At 37.0% G+C, this 23676-nt stretch overlaps 1 protein-coding gene across 2 annotated transcripts; it reads left to right on the top strand.

Moving 5' to 3' along the window:
- Window positions 1–23406, top strand: SF3B1 (splicing factor 3b subunit 1). 2 transcript variants are annotated; one of them, XM_059820208.1, is made up of 25 exons: window positions 1–54; window positions 6239–6405; window positions 7733–7834; window positions 8531–8645; window positions 10481–10560; window positions 11758–11925; window positions 12056–12290; window positions 13091–13303; window positions 13661–13782; window positions 14446–14643; window positions 14735–14836; window positions 15566–15745; window positions 16190–16276; window positions 16402–16672; window positions 16949–17094; window positions 17183–17329; window positions 17476–17601; window positions 17999–18220; window positions 18471–18653; window positions 18753–18864; window positions 18951–19071; window positions 19486–19617; window positions 20493–20765; window positions 21259–21475; window positions 22785–23406. In XM_059820208.1, exons 1-25 carry the CDS (start codon window positions 27–29, stop codon window positions 22941–22943), a joined length of 3906 nt encoding a protein of 1301 aa, XP_059676191.1. In that variant the 5' UTR covers window positions 1–26; the 3' UTR covers window positions 22944–23406. The 2 variants fall into 2 exon arrangements, with proteins under 2 accessions (XP_059676191.1, XP_059676192.1); XM_059820209.1 differs by lacking the exons at window positions 11758–11925; window positions 12056–12290; window positions 13091–13303; ... (15 more) ...; window positions 21259–21475; window positions 22785–23406 and having other exon boundaries at window positions 10109–10508.
- The last annotated feature ends 270 nt before the right edge of the window (window positions 23407–23676 follow it).

Below are 23676 nucleotides of genomic sequence, written 5' to 3' on the forward strand. Positions count from 1 at the left end.
CCTCGGCGTTGTTCGCTCTGGACAAAATGGCGAAGATCGCCAAGACTCACGAAGGTAAAAAGCCCAAAGAACACCCGCAGCGGCGCTCCCTGTAGCTGCGCGCTTGGCCATTGTCTTTTGGTTGTGTTTCTCCCCGACTCTGGGCAGCGTCAGACCCAGCTCCTCGGGCGGGGGCTGGGCGGGCTCGCCCCGCGGCGGGCGGGCCAGGCCTGTTTGTAATGGCGTCTCCGCTTGTGTCACCGCCATGCCCCGGCCGCCGCCTCGCGCTCGGCGGCTGAGGGGGTGGGGCTGCGGGAGCGGGCCGGGGGAACCTGACTTGAGGGGGGGGGACTCTCTCTGTGCACGCGTAGGGGGAGCGGGCGGCGATTGCCGGGCCCGCGCGGCGGGGGGAGGGGGGGGGACGGCGGTGTCGATTAGCTCCGGTTTTGCTGATGGGCCCGGTGGCGCCGCTGGGGCACGGGTCCCTGCCGGGCTCCCGCCTGCCGGCAAGAAGCCGGGCTGAGCAGCGTTTCTAGGCCGCCCGTGAGCCGCTCCTCGCCTCCGCTCCCGATCGCTGCGCGCACCTCCCCGCCCCCGGCCCTCTCCTGGCGCTCGCGTCGAGCCCTCGGCAGGCGCTCACTGAAAATCCGCTGTACGCCGCCTCAGTTCCGTTCCGCATCGTGAATGGCAATAACACACGTTTATTCTCTTGACCGAGCCCTTCGGCCTGGGTCCGCAGTAAACAGGAGGCCAGAGAGGGAGGGTGGAACGGGTGTTGCCCGCCGAAAGCCAGCATGGCCTGGGCTGTTGCTAAGCGTTGTGTTGACGTGGTGCTTACTGAGAAAAATGCCCCGAAGGAAGGGAAAAAACAGCGTGAGGTCTCAAGCATTTCAGCTGGCACTTCAGCACAGAGTTCCTGCCGGCTGGGTGTTTACGTAGGTAAACTGGTCTCTGAGCGGTTTAATAAGTGAGGGCTTTCATAGGCAGTACGTTATTCTCGGAGGTGCTGTGTGGCTATGTTCCCTACTGCTTACAGCTCTTTACAGCATGAATCAAAGCGTTCTTCTTGGACAGTGTCTGTGGTTTGCCCTGCTCTTAAATATCTTCAGGCAAGGGAGAATAATTTTTAGAATTGTACTGCTTCTCTGGTTTTGCTTTTGGGTTTTTACTCATGTTTCTGTGTATGATAGGTGATCTGCTGTGTTTTATGTAAGTTTACATCCGTAATTCACTAACCAAAAACTATCTCTGGACAGTGGTTGTACACTGTGAGGTAGGCAGGGCGCCCCAGGTATTCATCATCTTTGGGGGCAGTAAGTTTTGCACTGAAAAAACTTTTCAAATGGAGAGGCATCATCTCCTGTGGAAGTGAGGTTAATGTAGTCTTTAACACTGCAGACCTCATTTGATTTTATGGATGAAGAAAAGCTTAAACTGTTATCCTAACTTTTTAATTTAGTTTTATTTGATTTTTTTAGTATTCTAGAACACTTTTATAGAATTATAGAAATTGTCTTATCTTTTGTTTATATGCTATGACATGCGTAAGGCTTGTGTGAGATACTTACTACCCAAGTGAGTATTACCCATCACAGTGCTCTGCCTCTCATATTAGCTAAAGAGCTTTTAATAATAAAATAGTAGAATTGTTGTTGGTGGTGGGTTTTTTTAACTTAAACTGCTTATTTGTTGAAGCAAATGGTGGTCCATTGAATTTAATTAAAACATTGACACGCTTCCAGTTGCATGTGTTTTGATTAGTGTTGTATCAGAGCTGGTTTTAAGGGGAGGGTATAGGTAGTTAAATAAAAAGTTATACATAACTGGGTATGAACATGTAATGCTTTCTTTCCCAACATGCAGGTATTAGCTGAACAGCTTGATTATTTTTCTTCGGAGTTCTATCCTATTGTACTTACTTCAGTTCCTGACTGATTTTCCAAATTGAGTCGTTTGTTACTAAATTGTCTTAGAAGATTTTTCACATCTTTGTACTGTTTATTAAATACTTGTTGATTGATGTGTTCAAGACACAACTTGAAAGAGGTCTCAAAACAGTTTGGGATTGTTTCAGTTACATAGCTTAAGGGGGAACTCTTTGTTTTAGGCTGAAAAGTAAAGTTTTAAATAACAGCTTATAAAGCCTCAATAAATGCTTGAGTTTTGAACGCTGTTGAAGGTAGTTTTTAATTTGCATAATTTTTTTCTTGCTCAGAAAAGAACAAGGATATCTCCAAATATAATAGAGAGACCTAACATGTATGAGGGTGCTAAAGTAGCTAGAAATAAAGCTGCACGGGGCAAGCTAAATGTGCAAAAATATGATAAGGCATGAAAACATAGAAACTATTTACACTGTAAAAAAAAAATACTACTTCAGTACAAGGTCTGATTCTTCTTTCTTTTTTCATGCTGAATAATTTCTTACACTCCAAGTGTTGTAAGTAGAACTACAAGTATGGTAATGGAGTATGTATTTTGAGAAAGGCTATCATGATCTGGCTGTGAGCTGGATTTTCAGTGACGTTGAATTCAGATATGTTGACTTTAATAGTATCCAACATTTATGGTATGTTTCAAATCAATTGTGCATGTTAAAGTTATTTCTTGTAAAATACCAAAATTTACTGAATAGAGTAAAATACAGACAAAGGAATGATCAGTAGGATATTATCCCCCCACCTTTTTTTCTTTAATCCCACTCCCTTCACTGTTTCTCTGTCTTTGATTGAAGTTTCTGTTTATGTCCTGGTTGACTAAATCATCAAACAAGTACTTTGCTTTACACAATGTATTTTTAAGCTTTGTGATTACTCTTTCTTAATTTGATTTGTATTTAAGTGCTTTGTTAAATAGGATGTGAGCTTTTTCAAGAAAGTGCCAGTTAGATCAAGGAAGGTATGCACATCTTTAATGTCAAAATAGTCTTACCCAGCTAAATACGTGATGCTTTCTAAACTGGCAATCGGGCTACCTCTGGCTGCAGACCTTTTAGACCTTCTGGTTAAAGGGGTTTTGTGGCATGTCAAATGGATGTTCTCTTCAGAGTGCTTAATTTAAGCTAGCACTTAGAGACTGCGTGGCATTAGTTGAAAATTATGGGGCCATAAGTGGGGGTTTGTTAACCCTGTAGACTTTCTTTTATGGTATAGATAACCCAGCAGGTTTTGCTGTAAGAAAATGAGAATGCTCCTTAGTCTGCAAACAGTTGTAGTCATTGTAGTTTAAAGGAGAAGGCCAATAATAAATGAGGTCTGTATCCTCTTCAGTAAACACAGCTATTTTAAAAATAAATAAGAGAACAAGGCCGTAGTATGTAAAGTGTTGGTAAGAACTATTAATGGGAAAATATTTTTGTATTAACACTTTTGCTGCAGGAATCCCATAATTGTTTTAATAGACTGTTGATGGTAGTAGTGTTGGGAGCCCATGCAGGGTACTTACTGGTGCTTTATTTGGCTGAGCTGTATGGTCAGGTTGATTCAGTGGACAGATGATGGAAAGGCTTCTGCATTGTAGGCAAGATCTGTAGGCTTTTTTGTGTTGAAGTTGGTTACATCAAGGGATGCACAATGAGGACTTAATATGCTACTAAAGAGGCAGTGTGTTGTTCTAGTGGCTGCTCTTTAGAAATAAGAAACAATGTCATTGTACTCAAAGCACTCCGTGCTAGTAGTGTTATCCTTGCTAGCAACGGAAGCTTCCAGTATTCCCTTTTACCCCAGTGCTGCATTGCACCAGGCTGCAAAAGGAATCGGGAACTTCATCTGCTCTTTGGAAAAAACAGAAATAACTAAAAAAAATCTGTGAGAAAAGTATTTGAGGTATATCAGTTCCATAACCATGCCATAGGACGACTTTACAAAAATGGAATACCTTAAGATGACACTGGTAAGCAGGATATGTGTAGTACATCTCTGAAAATTATCAGAGACCTCTCTGGACAAGACAGGGATCCCTAATTTGGCAGTAGTTTCTTTCTGCTGTTTCTCTAGGAAGTAACGTATTGGGGAGCAATGTGTCTCAAGTTCTGAACTTCCCTGTGCTGTGCACAGAATCCTGCTGTGCAGGATTTTAGGGGCAGCTGGATGTACTTGGGGGCAGGATTCAGCTGGTCGTCATGGCCAGCAGTATAAGGCTTTTATCAGGTTTCAGCTTCCTATGAGTTCAGGGCAGATACCATGAGTTTCTGTAATGCGGAGGTGACTGTCCAAATTACCCTGTAATAGATATCTGCAGAAGTTTGATGGAAGCCCTTAACTGGCTGGAGCAAGATTCTCCTTATCAGCTACTATGATGTATCTTCTGTGCATGGGACTCTTGATGAGTTTAGAAACATAGTTCCGCTGTTTCTTTCTTTCCTCGCTGGACCACTGCAGGAATTGCAGATTTGCTGTCAAGTTTACTGTGCTTAAAGTGGAGTCAGTGTCTCTAACTGGCAGTCATGCAGGCTGCACATGAACACTTAATCCTGGTATTCTCTCTCATAGCTATATATCAAAGATTTGTCAGGTAAAACTAGATGTTCACTTACCTCTATAGAAAACATGCGTTTGTACAGGAGGCATAATTTGACTTACAGTGGTTTGTTTTTTTTTTTATTAGTGGTGGTCTGTGATAAGAAAAAGACCCAGCCTTGACTTTAAGTCTTGAGGTTTACAGGGCTGACAGTTTAAACTTTTAAACTAAGCAATTCTGATCTGCAGTCTTTCAATCATTTAAAAAAAAAATAAATAAATTTGCCAAACCCCCCACCCTGCCAATTTATGTTTCAGGTTCAATAATTTGGATTAACAATAATCTTACCTTTTTTTAAAAAAAGTATTCTGATCTTAATTTTTGCCAGGTTTTTTAGCAGATGTTGTAGTATAGTGTCTTTTGCAAGATACCTCAGGGGGAAAACCTTGTGAAATTTATTTGTCCTGAAAAAGAGAACTGAGCAACGATAGTTAAAAAACTGGTGAATAGCCAAGAGTTAAGGTTATTTGTGAATAGAATTTCCTGTAGCTTTTGTAAATTGGCAAATTTCCCTCAAGTTAACATAGTAGGCAATACCACTTCGGATGAGAGAACGTGAGTCACAGAATCATTGAGGTTGGAAGGGACTTTTGAGGCCATATAGTCCAACCCTCCTGCTCAAGCGTGATCCTTGGTATTCCTTCAGCCATGAAACGCAACTCTTGGGTATTTTTTTGGCCATGAAAACAATTGTTTGATCTACTGAAATTCACATTGTATGGATAATTGTCTTCACATATCTATTGAATCAAATAAAATTCAGATGGAAACAGTAATAATTTTTATGGAGTTAACTATGCCTTGATATACCTACATCACAGTTACATTTGTTGAAGACAGTTGGATTACTGTAACTTATTTTCTTGTTGCATTACAACATGTAGGAGAAAAGCATGGTTTAATCTGGTTCCTTGTTTTCAGGGTTAACACATGAATGTTCTTTCTGAAAGTATCAAATTTCTAAGGTCAAAGATGGCCACCAGAGTTCATTAGAGTCAGACTCTGATATGGTAAAAGAATTACAAAGCTCTCATTTGTCCTGGTTGAAGGGTAAGCTTTTTGTTAGCCAGAAGAATAGTAGACTTTTCAAAAATGGTGGTGCAGGCAGGAGAACAGTCATGAATAAATAACATTTGAGCTGTTAGAGTGAAAAGAAACTGGTCCTAACGGGTTTTTTTTTCCCTAACTTGGTATCCAGTGGCATATTATAGGGTTTTTTTATTTGTTAAAAGATAATACAGCTTATGTTAGATAACACAATACAGTGTTGTTTTGTTAAATGTTCTGAGATTTGACAACTCATGCGGTAGCTCTTTTGAACAGATTTATTTTAATTAGCAAAATCGGTTTGTTAATTGGTGATAATATTTTGAAAGCCTTTTTAATGACAGCATTATATTCATTGAGAAAGTGTGTTAGTGTAGTGTTGAGAAATATTACTGTGGTGTAAATTACCTTCTCTGCTATCTTTGTTGGAAGATGAGATACGTTAGCAGTGGGTTTGAATAGTTTGCTTTAGGCCATACAATTGAAGTAATCTGTGCTGGATAATATTACAACTTAAGGAAAAGCTGCTTATAGACATCGTGATTTTAGTTTTATGTGTCATATTTGTTTATTTCTTTAGAGATAATCTTTGAAACTGGGTGGAAAGCTCAGATTGCTGTACATAGTAACATGAATATTACATTCTGTGTGTATGTGTAAAAAGACATGTGGGTTTTTTTTGTCTTTACCCTAGATATTGAAGCACAAATTCGAGAGATTCAAGGAAAAAAGCCTGCTCTTGATGAAGCACAAGGAGTAGGCCTTGATTCCACAGGATATTACGATCAAGAAATTTATGGTGGCAGTGACAGCAGGTTTGCTGGATATGTCACTTCTATTGCAGCAACTGAATTGGAAGATGTAAGTGATTTTATGTATTTGTTTGTTTAGGGCATGCATTCTAAGTATATTGCAATTAATTTTGAGCAATTTTTAATAGCAGTTACTGCAGTAAAAGCAGTTATTGTCATTAAAGCCATACTGGACCAAATATGTCTTATCCGGGTAGCTTGTAAGTTCTAAGTTTGGCTCGTATTTCATTAATTGTGCTTTGAAAGTCATGTAGGCCCAAACAGAAGGCAAAAAGTTGTGGCCTGGTACTTAATCAGTGTTAGCCTTGACTGGAATAATGAACTTTGTTCTGTCGTTGCTGCAAGATGAAACATGATGGTGAAAAAAAAACATCTAATAACACTTGAGCCAACAAAGTTAGGTGATTATTTTAAAGATTTCTGTTTCTACTTCATTTCAAATTTCAGAGCAATTTTTGAGAATTGGCTTTTTCACTGTATTATGTTCTTCTTTTGTATCCTGCTTGTAAGATTACTTATGTTAATTTATAACGTTAAACATTTGACCATATTTTCAGTTGCAAGAGCAGTTAGAAACTGCAGTTCTGACCGTATATAGGCAACTACATATTACACTGAGTGAATTACATTTTTAAGAGGAGGAAAGATTGTTATGTTCAGTTTAGTACTAGTTGATACATTTTTTTTTTTTTAGTGATGTGTAGACTTATAGGAATTCCTTAATTAAAAATTTCCATTACAGGGTCTCACTGAAATCAGTTCATAGTTCTAGGAACAGTTTTTCTTTTGGATTGATGTAAATTATTGCACAGAAACTGGCTACTAATATAAGGAAATAAATGGCAAAAGCACCTTACACATTCTGAGTCCTTGTTATTGCCATTGTGGTTGAGAAGGTATAACTAAATCAACATTAATATATTTCTGAATTTTTTACTGTTTCTGAAGCCTTTTTGTAGGGTTATTTACTGAAGTTTTGTTCTATATCTGGCTGGCTTTTAAGAAAAAAATGTTTGAATTTCTGTGCACCAGTTTTCACATGCCAACCAGGGAATTGTATCAGTAGTGCTAATATGAAGTACAGACTTTTTTGTATAACTAGTGTAGATAGCATACTTGATCAAATGTTGTGTATTGCAGAATACTTGAGTCTTGCAGAGGAAAAAGTTATCTTTTTAGTGATGTGGGTAGGTTTATCTGATTCAGCAGTTTGGGTGTAATAAAGCAAGCTATATGAAAAAGCGTGATAAAATTTGGAATTAACTATTCTAATGGTTAATTTTCATCTTTTCTGTGACCACAGTATGTTAATGTGACATTATTTTATCTAAATATAATATCAACATGACAAATTTGCCATGTCTTTTTACTGGCAGGATGATGATGACTACCCTTCTACAAGTTTGCTTGGCCAGAAGAAGCCAGGGTACCATGCTCCAGTGGCATTGCTTAATGACATACCACAGTCTACTGAACAGGTACATCTTAATTTAAGGCACAATAAAATACTGTTTTAGGTATTAGGGCAAAGAAATGTTAGTTTTTCGAGACCAGGTCTTGTCTTCCGGAAACATAAGATGTATGTAAAGGGCTATGATATTTTAATTTTGCTGTAAGCTTGTTACTGCTTTAGTTCAGAATTCCACAGGGTCATAAAAATTGGCACTTCTCATGTAAAGGCAATGTGGGCATATATGCTAAACTATTAAAAATTTTTGTTGATAGGACAGATACGTCAAAAATGAAAATAACTGGAAAACTTTATGTCCTTTATACTTCTATTTTTGTAAAGAAAATGTAATCACTTAGGGTTTTTTATTCCTGGAGTATTTTTCTGTGAAATTTAAAAGCATATGAAGTAGCATTAAGTCCCCCTGCAAAAAGAAGGGAAAAGTTCACAGCATGAAATGCTTTGGTAACAAGTGAATAAACTTAACTTCTGACAAGAATTTGCTATTTTAATTAATAAAAAATTCTGTGTTAAAAAAAGAAAATTCCAGTTACAGAGGTAAAATTTGTATTAGCATAGTGTTTTGACATTCCTACATAGTTGAGATTAAAAATAAAGTAGTCCTTTTCAGTAATACTAAAAACGAATACAGGCTTTGGTCACCAGATATTTTTCATATTGTTTTTCTTACATATGTGACTAACACGCTTTTTTCGGTTTTTAGTATGATCCTTTTGCAGAACACCGTCCTCAAAAGATTGCAGATCGGGAAGATGAGTACAAAAAGCACAGGCGGATGATGATAATTTCCCCTGAGCGTCTTGATCCTTTTGCAGATGGTAATTTGTTTTGACTTTTCTATACCCTTTATGAAATTTGTTGTCTTTAATTGTCTTTAGCCCTTTGATTTCTGTTGGCATGCTTATAAACTTAGTTTTGATTTAAACATCCCCTTTTTATAGAGATTTGGTTGAAAACCTAGATGCCATATTCTTCATCTTTATAATACAAGTTTTCTTTCCAGGTAGAAGGACAAGAAAATAATGAGCCATTGCCATAGAAACACAAAGGGTTAAAGGTTTCTCTTTTCATTTTGTTTTGGGTTGTGCATTATACTTTGAACAACTTGTGTATGGAGTGCTCAGATTCTTTCAGTACCTTGAAAGTTTTCATTCCAAGTCATAGATTTACAGGGTTACTGCTTTTGAAATGCTAGTTCTCAAAATAGAGCACCTAATTCTTACCATCCTATGTAAACTTAGGTGGTATAGCTAAAAGAAACAAAAGCATATATAAGACTTTGATACTATTAATAGTTCAAGTCTGTTCTGATAATTTTAGAATGCAAGTCAGGAAAAGGGGTATAGTGGGTCTGACAGAAAGTTTCTTCAGGTGAGTGAGTTTCACGTGTGGCAATAAGGTGCCTGTTGGCTTAAAATTAGTAGCTATTTTGCAGGTTTTACAAATTAGAATTTCAGCCTGCATGAATTAATAGGGATATTAATTATTTTACTTGCTTAATTGTAATTGATATAAACATGTATTGTCAGAATTCACAGGCCCATACTAACTGTCCTTAATTTCTTTCCTACAGCAGTACTGCTATATGCCAGTCCTGTCTGCATTCTTAAGGGTGCAGTTCAACACATCCTGTGTAGATTATGGTGAAAAAGTATTCCAAAGGAAAGTCCTATCAAAGCTAGTGTCAGAATGACACAGCCAATTGGGCAATGATCTTCAGCATAGAAATGTTTAAGAAGTTTATTTTTTTCCCTAAATTATAATGCTGTACCACTTGTATAGCAAATCTGCACATTTTTCTTAAAGAAAAGTGTTTTTCTTGACAAGTCTCATTTTTATTAACTTGGGCTTCTTGTAAATTATTTAAAAGTGTAATTAACTCAAGATACACAGCATAAAACAACATATGGTATACAAAACCCATTACCTGTGAGTATCATTGTGGTGGTATATGTACTGTATTGCATTCAGCTCCCAATCACAATTGTACCTTGAGAAGAGGGGGAAAGTGTCATCAAACAGTTTTTTGGGGTTTTTTGTTTTGTTTGGGTTTTTTGTTGAAGCCCTTTTACAATATGACACTAGAAGATCTGGGAGACGTGTCCAGATTTGTCAAACTTATAAATGGGTCTTTATGATAAAACATTTTAAACATTACTTAGGTATGCAATAGTTATTTATAGTCAGATAACAACTAGGATTTAACAGCTTACACAAGGTAATGTTTTGAATATAAATATCTTTCCAAAGTGTTACTAATGGTAAAGAGATAATTTTCTAGGCTTCTATTCTGCTGCTTGAAGTCAGAACTGCTGATGGAGACAAAGGCACGAAAGTGTACGTATTCCGGATTAGCAACCCAGGAACCCATCACTCCTGAAGACTCTTAACTGTGTTGTCATTTTATCATTTATATCGGCTTTAAAATATTTGTTTGAAACTGCAGTAGTTATGTTTGTGTTCAAACAGGTTAAATTGATCAGCAAACTGAATAAACGTAAGATACATGTAATTTTTAAAATTTTCAATCAAAAAGTAAAATTAAATGATCATGGAATAATATAATATTAGAGCAGGACAATAGAAAAAGTCAATAGTTTCTGCTTATCCTGTACTCATTGTGCTCCATTCCTGTTGCTGTTCTCTTCCGCAGGAGGGAAGACACCAGATCCTAAAATGAATGCCAGAACATACATGGATGTTATGCGTGAACAGCATTTAACAAAGGAAGAGGTGTGTGTGGAGAGGGTTTTCCGCTTGAACTTAGTTTCATTTTACAGCCTTTGAAAGCATGTTAAGAAAGTGGGAATGGAAATTTGGTTGACTTCTTGTCTTGACTTAAAAGTTCTTGTCTTTGGAAAATCCTGTTCTTCACATGTTCCAAGTCAGTAGAATTTAAAGATGAAAGTTTTGAAAAGCTCCTGTTCTATATACTACCTAAACAATGGATGGATAAATAGTCTAATATGTTTTAATCTGGATTTTTTTAATAGCACTTGGACTTGTTGTTGTTTATTTTCTTTCAGAGGATGAGAGACAAAAACTTAACAGTTACTGAGGGGTATTCAGTGTCAGAGATGTTTGTTTTTCTGAGCTCTGTGAAAAGGGAATCTAGGGAGGTTTTAAAAGACTTTTGTTGAAGCACTTACAGCAGATGTTGCAGTACTAAGAATTGGTGTAAAGTTGACATTTGGTTTTAAATATTAAAAAAAAGTAAAAGTGCATACTTTATTCATGGGTATTAAAATTCATTTTAATAGGTAAGAAGATATTGGTAATATAATCAAATTTCTTCTGTAACACCTAGAGTGCAATCTTGTTAATTGGAGTAAGATCTTGGAGTTCCATTGACCCCTGTAGATTTATATTGATTTACCATACTTGACTTACCTTAATTGAGAAATTAGTTCATAATTTTGATGGTCTTACGGTTCATGGACCCATTGATAAGTGAAAAACAGCCTGGGTTAGTGTGCTATTCTAACCATGTAATCTCAGAATTTTAAATAAGAATTTCAGGGCTTTCTTATGTTGTGGGATGTAACTCACATAAACACATTTGCTAACTCATCCACCTTTAATTTACTGAAGTGGAATTTGTTTTGAACAGATGTGTAATGATTTTAAGGCATACGTATAGGTGACAGAAACTGAGCATTCAAAATTCTCCATGCATTTGCATTTGTTGTAGTAATGGCTTTTATAAGAAATCCATTTGAAAACAGCCCCTCCAAACACATAGATGCTCTGTCAGTATAGAAGAATTTGAAAAGATAATGAACTTGCAGCTAATTACAAGTTATTTGAGCAAAACCTCAAAAAGTAGCATAAAAAGATAGGATACAGCTGAAAAATGTCTTTTAAAGGTATAATCTAAAGAGGCCTTAAGAAACCTGTATCTTATATTTGTCTTTTTGTGCCCTTGAATAGAGGGAAATTAGGCAACAACTAGCTGAAAAAGCTAAAGCTGGAGAGCTTAAAGTCGTCAATGGAGCCGCATCTCAGCCACCTTCAAAACGCAAACGGCGTTGGGATCAGACAGCTGATCAGACTCCTGGTGCTACACCTAAAAAACTGTCTAGCTGGGATCAAGCAGAGGTAATAATCCTAGTGTTGATCAGCTTATCTACAGAAGACATTATTAATGCTAATCCTCTTGAAGAGTAACCAGCAGTCTTTTACTGTATAGTATGAGAGGTATTAATGCTTTTGGTTTTGTCTTGTATAGACTCCTGGACATACACCATCTCTGCGATGGGATGAAACTCCAGGCCGTGCAAAGGGTAGCGAAACGCCTGGTGCCACCCCAGGCTCAAAAATATGGGATCCGACTCCCAGTCATACACCAGCAGGAGCTGCAACACCTGGACGGGACACACCCGGTCATGCAACACCTGGCCATGGAGGTGCCACTTCCAGTGCACGTAAAAATCGATGGGATGAAACACCTAAAACAGAAAGAGGTATTTATGATGAACTGGAAAGCACATAATAAGTTTTCAATGGTTAGTTGTATAGGATTTTTTCACCTTAAGTAACAGTAGTTTCAGAAGTTAGGCAAGAAGTAATTATATTCTGACATCTAGTGGTTGATGTGAAGTGATGTTTTTCTCTGAGTTTGTAGCATTGAATTCTGTCTGTTAACTCACATCTGTGAAAGCACCTCAGCTCAAAAATTGAATCAAAGTTTTGTGGTGTATCTAGTGACTGCTGCAGTTTGGGATTTTAATGTGTAAAGGACATAGTGAAGGAGCTTACGTTGAATTGCTTTTCGTGATACATTTGTGTGTTGTTTTTGAATTGTTTAATTTTTTTTAAGAGGTTAGCACTGAAACAAGTTTTGGAAGCATTTTCTCACCTGCCTGATTTGAATGAAGCTCATGTGTCAGAGAACAGTGAAACGCCATTGTTCCTTAATGCTTTTATCAAGGGAATATGTGGAGTACTTTGCCCAATTTCTAGAGTATCTGAGTTCTTTAGTAGTTTTTAGAATTTTTCCCATTTATGCTAAGATTCAGCAAGAAGATGACATGCTTTTTTCATAAAATGAAGTTCTCTGTGGGATGTTTTTAGTGTAATGCCTGTGTTTTTTCAATATTCACCAAAGTAGTCTTTATTTTTTGTCTAGTGTATTTGTTTATTTGATACATGTTGATTTGTGTAGACAAGAGGATGAGATATTGAAGATGGGTTTGCATATTGATTCTATAGTTGGAGAATATACTGTTCAGCTTTCTGCAAAAATTGGCTTGTTTTTCCTTAGATACTCCGGGACATGGCAGTGGATGGGCTGAGACACCTCGTACAGATAGAGGTGGTGACTCCATTGGTGAGACACCAACCCCAGGAGCAAGTAAAAGAAAGTCACGATGGGATGAAACACCTGCTAGCCAGATGGGTGGCAGCACTCCTGTTCTGACACCTGGCAAAACACCCATTGGTACACCAGCTATGAACATGGCAACTCCTACACCAGGTAAGCCCAGTCCATTCTCTAAGGCTTCACTTTCTTTTGTGGAGATGAAACATTTACCTTTATATTGTATTTTGAAATAGACTTCTGTCTAAGGTGTTCTCCTGCCTGTATGAAAGTAGTCAGTATATGCTCAGTTTACCATTTTTAATGCCTACAGCAACTCGGTTATGGAGGGAGAATGGAGACTAAGGTTATATGTCTGTTCCTGTTCAGTTTAGTTGGTGAAAAATTGATAAAAGGCTCTCTAAAACTACTGGCTACAGATTTCAAGCGCTATGGAAACTTCTGCATACAGATGATTTTCTTTAAAAAAAAAACAAACAAACTTTTTAAAATTTTTCTTAAATTTGAATATAGGTCATATCATGAGCATGACTCCTGAACAGCTGCAGGCTTGGCGTTGGGAAAGGGAAATCGATGAGAGAAACAGACCACTTTCTGATGAAGAATTGGATGCTATGTTTCCAGAAGGATATAAGGTAATTCATCTGGATTAAAATACAGCAGACTATGATGGGGTTTTTTCCTGCCAGGGGATATTGATTTTTTTTTTTTTTTTTTTAAAACAAGTAAGTTGTCCCAGAAGTAGAATGTTTAATGTTAAATATTGATTATTGATTGTAGATGTTTGTTTGATTTGGCTAATGATTTATTGTAAATCCATTAGAAAGGGAGAACTAAAGGTGATCTCAAAGGCCAGTCGTTATTCTGCTTCTCAATGTTGGGAATGCCTGTCAAGGCCAGAAATGAGCTCTGAATGGACTGATAAAAACATTAAGTCCAGATGTAGAAAAACATAGAAGAGAGTCACAAATTCTAAGTCAGCAAGTACGCTGTGTTGATGCAGATATTGAAGTGCTTCTTTAATACTTTGTAAAGAGGCTTCAAAGTTTATTATCCAAGTTCTCAGCAGTGGAAGAGAGCTTTCTTCTGAAATACTGTCAATACAGGATAAGCACAAATACAAACTGTCATGGTGAATTTGTTTGTATTGCTGTGAACATGGGATCTAAGGTATGCAATAACACTCGCACAAATCCCCAAATAAATAAAATGGAAGATACAAGTTTAGTACTGTTTTGTATTTGATGGCTTCCTTTTTTTATATCTGTTGTGATAAGACAAATTTTGTTCTTCTCTAGGTTCTTCCTCCACCAGCTGGTTATGTACCTATTCGCACTCCAGCTCGTAAGCTTACAGCAACTCCAACACCTTTGGGTGGTATGACTGGATTCCACATGCAGACAGAAGACCGGACTATGAAGAGTGTCAATGACCAGCCATCTGGCAATCTTCCATTCCTAAAACCGGATGATATCCAATACTTTGATAAACTGCTGGTAAATGAGATTTCACTCATGCTGATTAAAGTTTCCTGGTTTCTTTTGAATATGTAGCAATGCCTATTTATTTGTCTGGAATTATTTGTAGGTTGATGTTGATGAATCAACTCTGAGTCCTGAAGAACAGAAAGAGAGAAAAATAATGAAATTACTTCTGAAAATAAAGAATGGCACACCTCCTATGAGAAAGGTCAGATGCATTTATGTAATTTCATTTTTCAAAAATATGCAGTTGTTTTCAGGTTTAGTTTCAGTAGTCTTTAGGATTCTCTTTAAGATAATCCCTTAAACTTTGATATCTGTTTAGTGCTTTCTTCCTCTTCTATGTGTGTGTGGCTTTTTGTTTGTCATTCAATGTAATTTAGTATTGCAGCTCTTTGTACAGTAATGTCAGTCACTAAATAATATATGGCTGATATAATTTTTTTTTTTACAATTATGAGAAACCAGATTTATAGTGTTTTTTGCTTACAGGGCTTGTAATTCTCTGGATTTTGTTTCTTAAGTTAGCAGTGTAGCTTTTAGTTAAGTTTCAGCCTTACACATTATCCAATATGTTAGCAGTCTTCTCCGCACAGTTTTGCTTTAAATTGACCATAGCACCAAGCTGCCTAGATGCAAGTAAGTGCTGTATAAGCTACTTTCCAGGTGGAGCCATTCTTAATATTAGACCAGGAGCATGCTTTTCTTGGAAGTTGAGCATATGGGAGCTAACATCAGGGTGGTTCTCTTCACACATTCATTTTTAAACAGATCAGCATAAAATTGTTTGAAGTAGAGTTTTGCAGTGGTAGGAGCAAGTATTTTGAAGCTTGTGGTTACAGTGAATTAAATTTTAACTTGGTTAATATCTACCTGTTTTGTAATTGTTCAATGTTGTTTCCTTAGTTTAACTGATAGGCTGTTTGGTTTTGTTCAGGCTGCGTTGCGACAGATCACTGATAAAGCTCGGGAATTTGGAGCAGGGCCGTTGTTTAATCAGATTCTGCCTCTGCTGATGTCACCAACGCTTGAAGATCAGGAGCGTCACTTGCTTGTCAAAGTCATCGACAGAATTCTTTACAAACTGGATGACTTGGTCCGACCGTATGTACACAAGGTCTGTTGCAGTTTGCTATTTCATCTTGTGATTTGCTTTTTCTGATCATTGCTGGGAGAAGTGTTTATTTTACTTGTATATCAGAACATATACCTTGTTTTTTTTAATATAATTGGCTTTCATATTTCTTCTTAAGCCAGACTCTAAGTTCTTGTAGTGTGATCAAAGTGTGGGCTTTATAGTATTAAGGCATGATGTAAATATGATATATGCACACTTCGGGATAGGAAGGTGATCTTATCTGATCTACGTATTATCTCCAGGCCAGGTCCTTTAGAGACAAAGAGCTGTAAAAAGAGCATAATAGATATAAACTTTTCCAGTCATCATAAAGCTTTAAGTTTGGACTCATGGAATCATCTCTGTTTCATGGAATCTAGTAGGGCCAGAAATACTACTAAAAGTATTAATGAAAGAAGGTACTAATTTGTTCATCTTTTTTAGATCCTTGTTGTCATTGAACCACTGCTGATTGATGAAGACTACTATGCTAGAGTGGAAGGCAGAGAAATAATTTCAAACTTGGCGAAGGTAACATTCCATCCTTCATTAAGGCACTGAGTTAGCTTACATATAGCATGTTTACAGGCATGGCAGAAGAATTAACTGTGCTGTTCATAAATCCAATTGGTATGTTTTGTATGTTTTTCCTTCAGGCTGCTGGTTTGGCAACAATGATCTCCACAATGCGACCGGATATTGATAATATGGATGAATATGTCCGAAACACAACAGCTCGAGCCTTTGCTGTCGTTGCCTCTGCTTTGGGCATTCCTTCTCTGTTACCCTTCTTGAAAGCTGTCTGTAAAAGCAAAAAATCCTGGCAGGCTAGGCATACTGGCATCAAGATTGTACAGCAGATTGCTATTCTTATGGGTTGTGCTATCTTGCCTCATCTGAGGAGCTTGGTTGAAATTATTGAACATGGTAAGTTCTGCTTTCCCAGGCGGAGATTTTATTTTTTTTTAATTCAATTTATATTTGGAAAATTTTTCATATCTTAGTGAGGCACAGTGATAGTAAGGTCCTTGTTTTGCATGCTCTTTTGACACCGAGAAACAGCTCAACTGACTCAGAGAAGAATAATCGTTCAGTTTTCCTGAAAATAATTTACTCCTTTTTATGCTGCCCCTCTATTTTTGCTGTTTTGAACTTAAGTCACAAAAAGTACAAGAAGTGGTACTAAACACTATTCTCTTGCAGGTCTGGTGGATGAGCAGCAGAAAGTTCGCACCATCAGTGCTTTGGCTATTGCTGCTTTGGCTGAGGCAGCTACTCCCTATGGTATTGAGTCATTTGATTCCGTTCTGAAGCCTTTGTGGAAGGGTATACGTCAACACAGAGGAAAGGTATATCTAAAATACTTTCTTTAGTTTGAACTGAAATGGATGTATACCTTCTGTAACTCATTAGAGACATATTTCTGCATTTAAATAGGGTTTGGCTGCCTTTTTGAAGGCTATTGGTTACCTGATCCCACTCATGGATGCTGAATATGCAAACTATTATACCAGAGAAGTCATGCTAATCCTTATCAGAGAGTTCCAGTCTCCTGATGAAGAGATGAAAAAAATTGTGTTAAAGGTATGTCAGAATGATTGTTTAGCATTAATATGGAATATGTATATTTTTCCTTTGCTTGAAAACCCCAAAAAACCTCCAAACCAAGCCAAAACCCCACCCAACAACCTAAACAGAATTAAAATGGTTGGATTTTTATTTCCTGTCAGGTGGTAAAGCAGTGTTGTGGTACGGATGGTGTTGAAGCAAACTACATTAAAACAGAGATCTTGCCACCTTTTTTCAAACACTTCTGGCAGCACAGAATGGCATTGGACAGAAGAAATTACAGACAGGTATTTTGTTTTTGTAATTGGAAAATTACTTACAGTAGAATAAAATTCACATTAGAATGTTCATTTAGGGTAGATGCTTAATTTTGTCTTACATGTCCTGAAACTGAATTTTGTTTGGACTAGCGATTTGGAAGTTGCATAGCTAGAAAATGCACAGGTTCTTAGGAGGCTGTCAAGACGTCTGTGAATATGAGTCTACATCAGTTGTAAGGTGGGGTAGTTCACCCCATTTGTGTTGTTTAAAACAGTAGATGACTTCTAAAGGTAAAAACAGTTGTTTGTAGTGCACCTAACATGCATGATGCTGTTTCTCCTCTTCAAACTAGGGAAACTTACATTCAAGGTGTAGGAAGTAGATTTTAACAACATTTACTCACTTAACATTTGTATATTTCAGTTGGTTGATACAACTGTGGAACTGGCAAATAAAGTTGGAGCAGCGGAAATTATTTCTAGAATTGTGGATGATCTGAAAGATGAGGCTGAGCAGTACAGAAAAATGGTCATGGAAACAATTGAGAAGATAATGGGAAATCTGGGGGCAGCAGACATTGATCATAAACTGGAAGAACAACTTATTGATGGTATCTTGTACGCCTTTCAGGAACAGACCACAGAGGTATGGCCAAGGGTATTTAGCATTTGGTTCACTTTAATTGTAAGCTAGCTCACTGTTACTTACACAGAAATGTATGTTTCTCAGTTAGATTTTTAGAATCCTTTTTTAGATGTCAGTGCTCTAATCATTGAAGTCCAGAAACTAGCTCTGGAACGTTAGCATTTTAATAGCAATTTTAGATGATGTCAAGTTTAATTAAAATATAATGTTGCTTTTGGTCTGATTTTCCTTTTGTTGTTTTTACATTCAGGATTCTGTGATGCTGAATGGTTTTGGCACAGTGGTTAATGCTCTAGGCAAAAGGGTTAAACCCTACTTGCCACAAATCTGTGGTACAGTTTTGTGGCGTTTGAACAACAAATCAGCTAAAGTTAGGCAGCAGGCTGCTGACCTGATCTCTCGTACTGCAGTTGTCATGAAAACTTGTCAAGAGGTATTGTATTGACTTTTTTCTACCAAATTTGCTGTAGTATGTCATAGTAATAAGAGGGGGAGAGAAATTTAACTTCTAAATCTTTTTACTTGGTTGTAGGAAAAACTGATGGGACACTTGGGTGTTGTGTTGTATGAGTACCTGGGTGAAGAATATCCTGAAGTACTGGGCAGCATACTCGGAGCACTTAAGGCTATTGTCAATGTTATAGGTACGTTTATGTGTTGATTACATGCCTGTTCAAGAGCAAAATTAAAAGGCATTATAAAACTAAATATGCCTCTTTGAATTCAATAGGAATGCACAAGATGACACCACCAATCAAAGATCTGCTGCCACGGCTTACACCTATTTTGAAGAACAGGCATGAGAAAGTACAGGAAAATTGTATTGATCTTGTTGGGCGCATTGCAGACCGGTAAGCTGACTAATAATAAAATATTTGACCCTCTGTGTGGCCAATTATTGTAGCAAAAGCTGAAGTTGAGTATCACGTTCAGCATCTGGGCATTTATTGTCATATCTCTTGATAGTTATTAAGTTGTGCATAAAGCTTAAGATGAGATATTTAGCAGATGGTCTGTTGAATGTGTTGTAATTATGTTATTTTGCAAACAGTTTATAAGTAGTATGTTGTCCATTTATGCAAACTTAAAATGCACACAATATGATAAATTTTGACTAAACTGTTAACCAGTGAAGGTCTAATTAAGGAAATTGCTTAATCAGTATCTCTCTGTTGATAGCAAATGACTAGGTGCTTCAATTTATGTGGTTTTATTTCAAAACTTCTAACATCACTGAAGAGGTAACTCACTTTATTCTCTTTCAGAGGTGCAGAATATGTTTCTGCAAGAGAATGGATGAGGATCTGCTTTGAACTGCTTGAATTATTAAAAGCTCACAAGAAAGCTATCCGAAGAGCCACAGTGAACACTTTCGGTTATATTGCGAAAGCTATTGGGTAAGTTGGTCTGATGCTTATACACTTCTACAAACAGTTACCTAACATAACGATGATTGTGAGTTTTCTGGTGAGAAATATTCACACTTATCTACATTTAACACGTTAAATGTGTAGACTTGATTTTACTCATTTTGTAGAAGGAGAATAGTCATCTATTCTTCATTAACACAGGGTGCTGCACTTTTGAACTAAATTTGTAGATGAGCAAGGTTAGAGTATAATTTGGTAGTAAGAGCTGTTTGTCTCGTGAATTATTGATACTGTGATATGCATTCAGACCCTCTCTGTATTCTTTCACAAACTCTGCTTTAAATACTCAATCTCTCTTATTTTTCCCCAAATCAATACTTTTATTGATTTGCAAAGGATTTTTGGCCACTAAGGTGATACTGCAGGTCAGCAAATTGTAGAATGAAGCACAATTCCTATCTTTATGCATATTCTTAAATAAGTGACCAGTTACTGACTTAATGCAGATACAGCAAGCAACCGAGGAATACCGTAACCGTGCTTGCCTATGTCTATCAATGTGTATGGTTTTATACAAGTTTGTAATTGCCTGTGGGGAGTAATAGAGTAATAGTGGGGAGGCTACTCCTATCGTCCAGAGTTTACAAGAGGCAGAACAGAAGACAGGGGTTTTTTTTAGCTTTTTTGCTAAGTCTAGAGAAAGTAAAAAGTGTTGGTTATGAAAATAAGATCATGCAGTTGCTTAAGGTGTTTTGCACTTTCATGGTTTATGTTGTTTCCCAGTTACCTAACTTTTTAAGAGCTAAGCCATGCTTTTCTGCCACTTGCTGTTTGAAACTCAATTATTTTATCCGAATCCTCACTGAATGTATTGACATGGGTATGCACGTTATCTCTTCCAGACCCCACGATGTATTGGCTACACTGCTAAATAACTTGAAAGTACAGGAAAGGCAGAACAGAGTATGTACTACAGTAGCAATTGCTATTGTAGCTGAAACATGCTCACCTTTCACAGTGCTGCCTGCACTCATGAATGAGTACAGAGTTCCAGAACTGAATGTCCAGAATGGTGTGTTAAAATCTCTTTCTTTCCTGTTTGAATACATTGGTGAGATGGGAAAAGATTACATTTATGCTGTTACACCATTGCTTGAAGATGCTTTAATGGACAGGTGAGTGCACTTCTCACTGTACACGTGAGTGTACAGTTAGCCATAGTCATATATTTTAAGTATATAGCTGGGTCTTAATGATAGCAAATAAACATATTGTCCTTGTTTGTGAAAGATGTTAAGTGATCAGCATAATTTGGAAGTCATTGTCTGCAAATAATTCAGATTATATACTTATATCTTACTAATATTTTTGAAGATTGAAATGATACAGGCATCTTAAGTGAGTCAAGACTGCTTACATTCAAACAACTTTTGATTTCTAGTGTTAGTACTTTTGCTGCGGAATTAGAGTGCAGTAATTTGTCAGAAAACTCTGTCTTTTTTTAATTTACTGATTTTGTTGTTACTCGGCTTCTGGCTGTCAGTAAATATGGGTTAAAAATGCATATTAGTATTTTTAGAAGAAGTTTTATTGAAAAGAAACATTATGCTTGTCCAATCATGTTGCTTCTAAGTATAATTTATTAACAGTCCATTGTTCTCTTTGCAGGGATCTTGTACACAGACAAACAGCCAGTGCTGTGGTGCAACATATGTCTCTTGGTGTTTATGGGTTTGGCTGTGAAGATTCTCTTAATCATTTATTAAATTACGTATGGCCTAATGTGTTTGAAACCTCTCCTCACGTCATTCAGGCAGTTATGGGGGCTCTGGAGGGCCTCAGAGTTGCTATTGGTCCCTGCAGAATGTTGCAGTATTGTTTACAGGTACGTCCTCGTGTGTGCTGGGATAGCACAGACAGCAATTAACAGGCAAAACTTCTTTCCAGGAGACAAAAAAGTCAACTGAAGATGGTTTTCAGCAAAGGAAAACAGGGTGGCTTTTTGTCTCTTTAATCTTTAAACATGGCATTCTGTACCAAGGACTTCAGAAATATGCAACAATCAGAGGTTTTGGTATTGTAAGATAGCTGAATACATTGAGGAACTTGCATAGAAGTAGCAGGTAACTTAGAATGTAAATCGGCTAAAACAGCCTGGCACTCTGACATGTAAAATGGAAGCATTTCGCAAATTTTGAGGACACTAACTAATTACTGGGGAATTAATTAATAGTGCAAGGGGTTATGAAGAACAAGTAACAAGTGAGATAAATAAATGAGAGGATAGGCTTAATATTAAATCAACATTATTTGTCATTAGCCAAGAGAAACAGTAAGGCATTAAAACTGTGTAAGAGTGAAGCACTAGAAAACAGTGCTTTGGTCAGAATTTATACCAGTACATCAACACTAGTTAGTTTAGCTTCTGTAAAAGCATATCTGGCGGTAAAATGTGAAGGCTCCTTTTCTGTGTAATTGCACTTAACAGTTCTTGCTGCATTGGCTATAGAATCTAAACTCATAACAGGTGGGAAGCAAGGATGAATGTAATGCAGATCAATGTAGAGAAGATGTGACAGCATTTTATTAATTATTTGCAGATATGGAATTTCACTGTGTGGTTGGCTTTTTTTAATGTGGGGGGCCTTGGCACAAAGATACTGACATGAGTAGGAAGGTGAAAGACGTCTCTTGCACAGTGTATTTTTTTTTTTGCAAATACTACTTGTATATTCTTATTATATAGAACTGTTTTTTTCTAGAGCTTTCACATTCTGCTAATTTTTTTTAGGTTTAATAATAGTTTATCTCATGTATTCCTACCTAGCTCTCTCTGCATAAATCACAGTCAGCAGAGCCAAAGATAAGACTCAGTTCCAACCAAATATACTGCAGCAGTTTTTAGTTTTTATTTTAAAAGAAGAATACAAAACTAGAAATACATTCAGTAAAATTTCTCCCTGCAGAAAAAAGATAAGAAAATCTGTCTCTAAACAGTACTTTGTTACTACTTCCTGGTTTAGATAGTTGCAAAAATTGGGCATGACATGTTTAGTGTACCTTGTTTTGTTATAAGTGGTGTTAGTTACTGTAGTTGCTTTTTTAAATGCTTATTGTGCAAATCTTGATTAAATTCAATAACGGGCATTTAAACCTTAAGCTTTTAATAAATGTTGTTTTCTTCTGTTCTCTAGGGTTTGTTTCACCCTGCCAGGAAGGTCAGAGACGTATATTGGAAGATTTATAATTCGATCTACATTGGATCACAGGATGCTCTGATAGCACATTATCCAAGGATCTATAATGATGAAAAGAACACCTATATTCGTTATGAACTTGATTACATCTTATAATCTTCTTGTTCAGTTGTTTGTGTTTAATGCACAGCTGTTCTTCAATTAAACGCTTCAGATTTGATGATGTAAAATTTTAAAATATTGGAGATCAGTATAGAGCTGGTCAGAGGCAGAGCTAGGAATCCAGTAGCATGATTTTTAAATATGTCCTTGTTTTTTGATGTTAAACAGTTAAAGCCAGTAGTGACCAAGAAAACAGTGATTACAATGTACTGGAGGGATTTCATTTTGGATTCATCTTTATGAAGATTTAGATTTCATTCCTTGTGTTTAAAGGGGAAGTTTATTTGAGAAATAAACATTTGTGTATAAAAACTAATTTCTGTGTGGTTTTTGGACAGAGGGGCTTGTAAAACGAGTCCCTTTGGATTAAGTATTTGTTCATGTAATAAATAGGTGGCCTAAAACATTTTAACCCTTTTTGTCATCCCTGAGCTTTTGAATAAATAAGAAAAATGTATCAACTGTAGTTAATGTGTGTATCTTTGTCATGCAATAATGTAGCTGTAGTCTGGCCGATGGTTGTAGTAGTGGCAGTTTTTCATGGAAAAAGTAGTGTTTAATTGCTTGTTGTTATTATTGCTTCATCCGTGGTATCCTAGTTGTGGGGATGGATTAGCCTGTTAAATTTTCGGAAGTTAAGCAGTTTACTGTAAATGGTATGTGTAAAATCGGTTGTGCAAAATATGCATCTTGATCACATTTAGCATGTCCTTTAGCACGTATGGCT

The sequence above is a fragment of the Gavia stellata genome, chromosome 8 (genome assembly GCF_030936135.1).
Source record: "Gavia stellata isolate bGavSte3 chromosome 8, bGavSte3.hap2, whole genome shotgun sequence".
Lineage (NCBI taxonomy): Eukaryota > Metazoa > Chordata > Aves > Gaviiformes > Gaviidae > Gavia > Gavia stellata.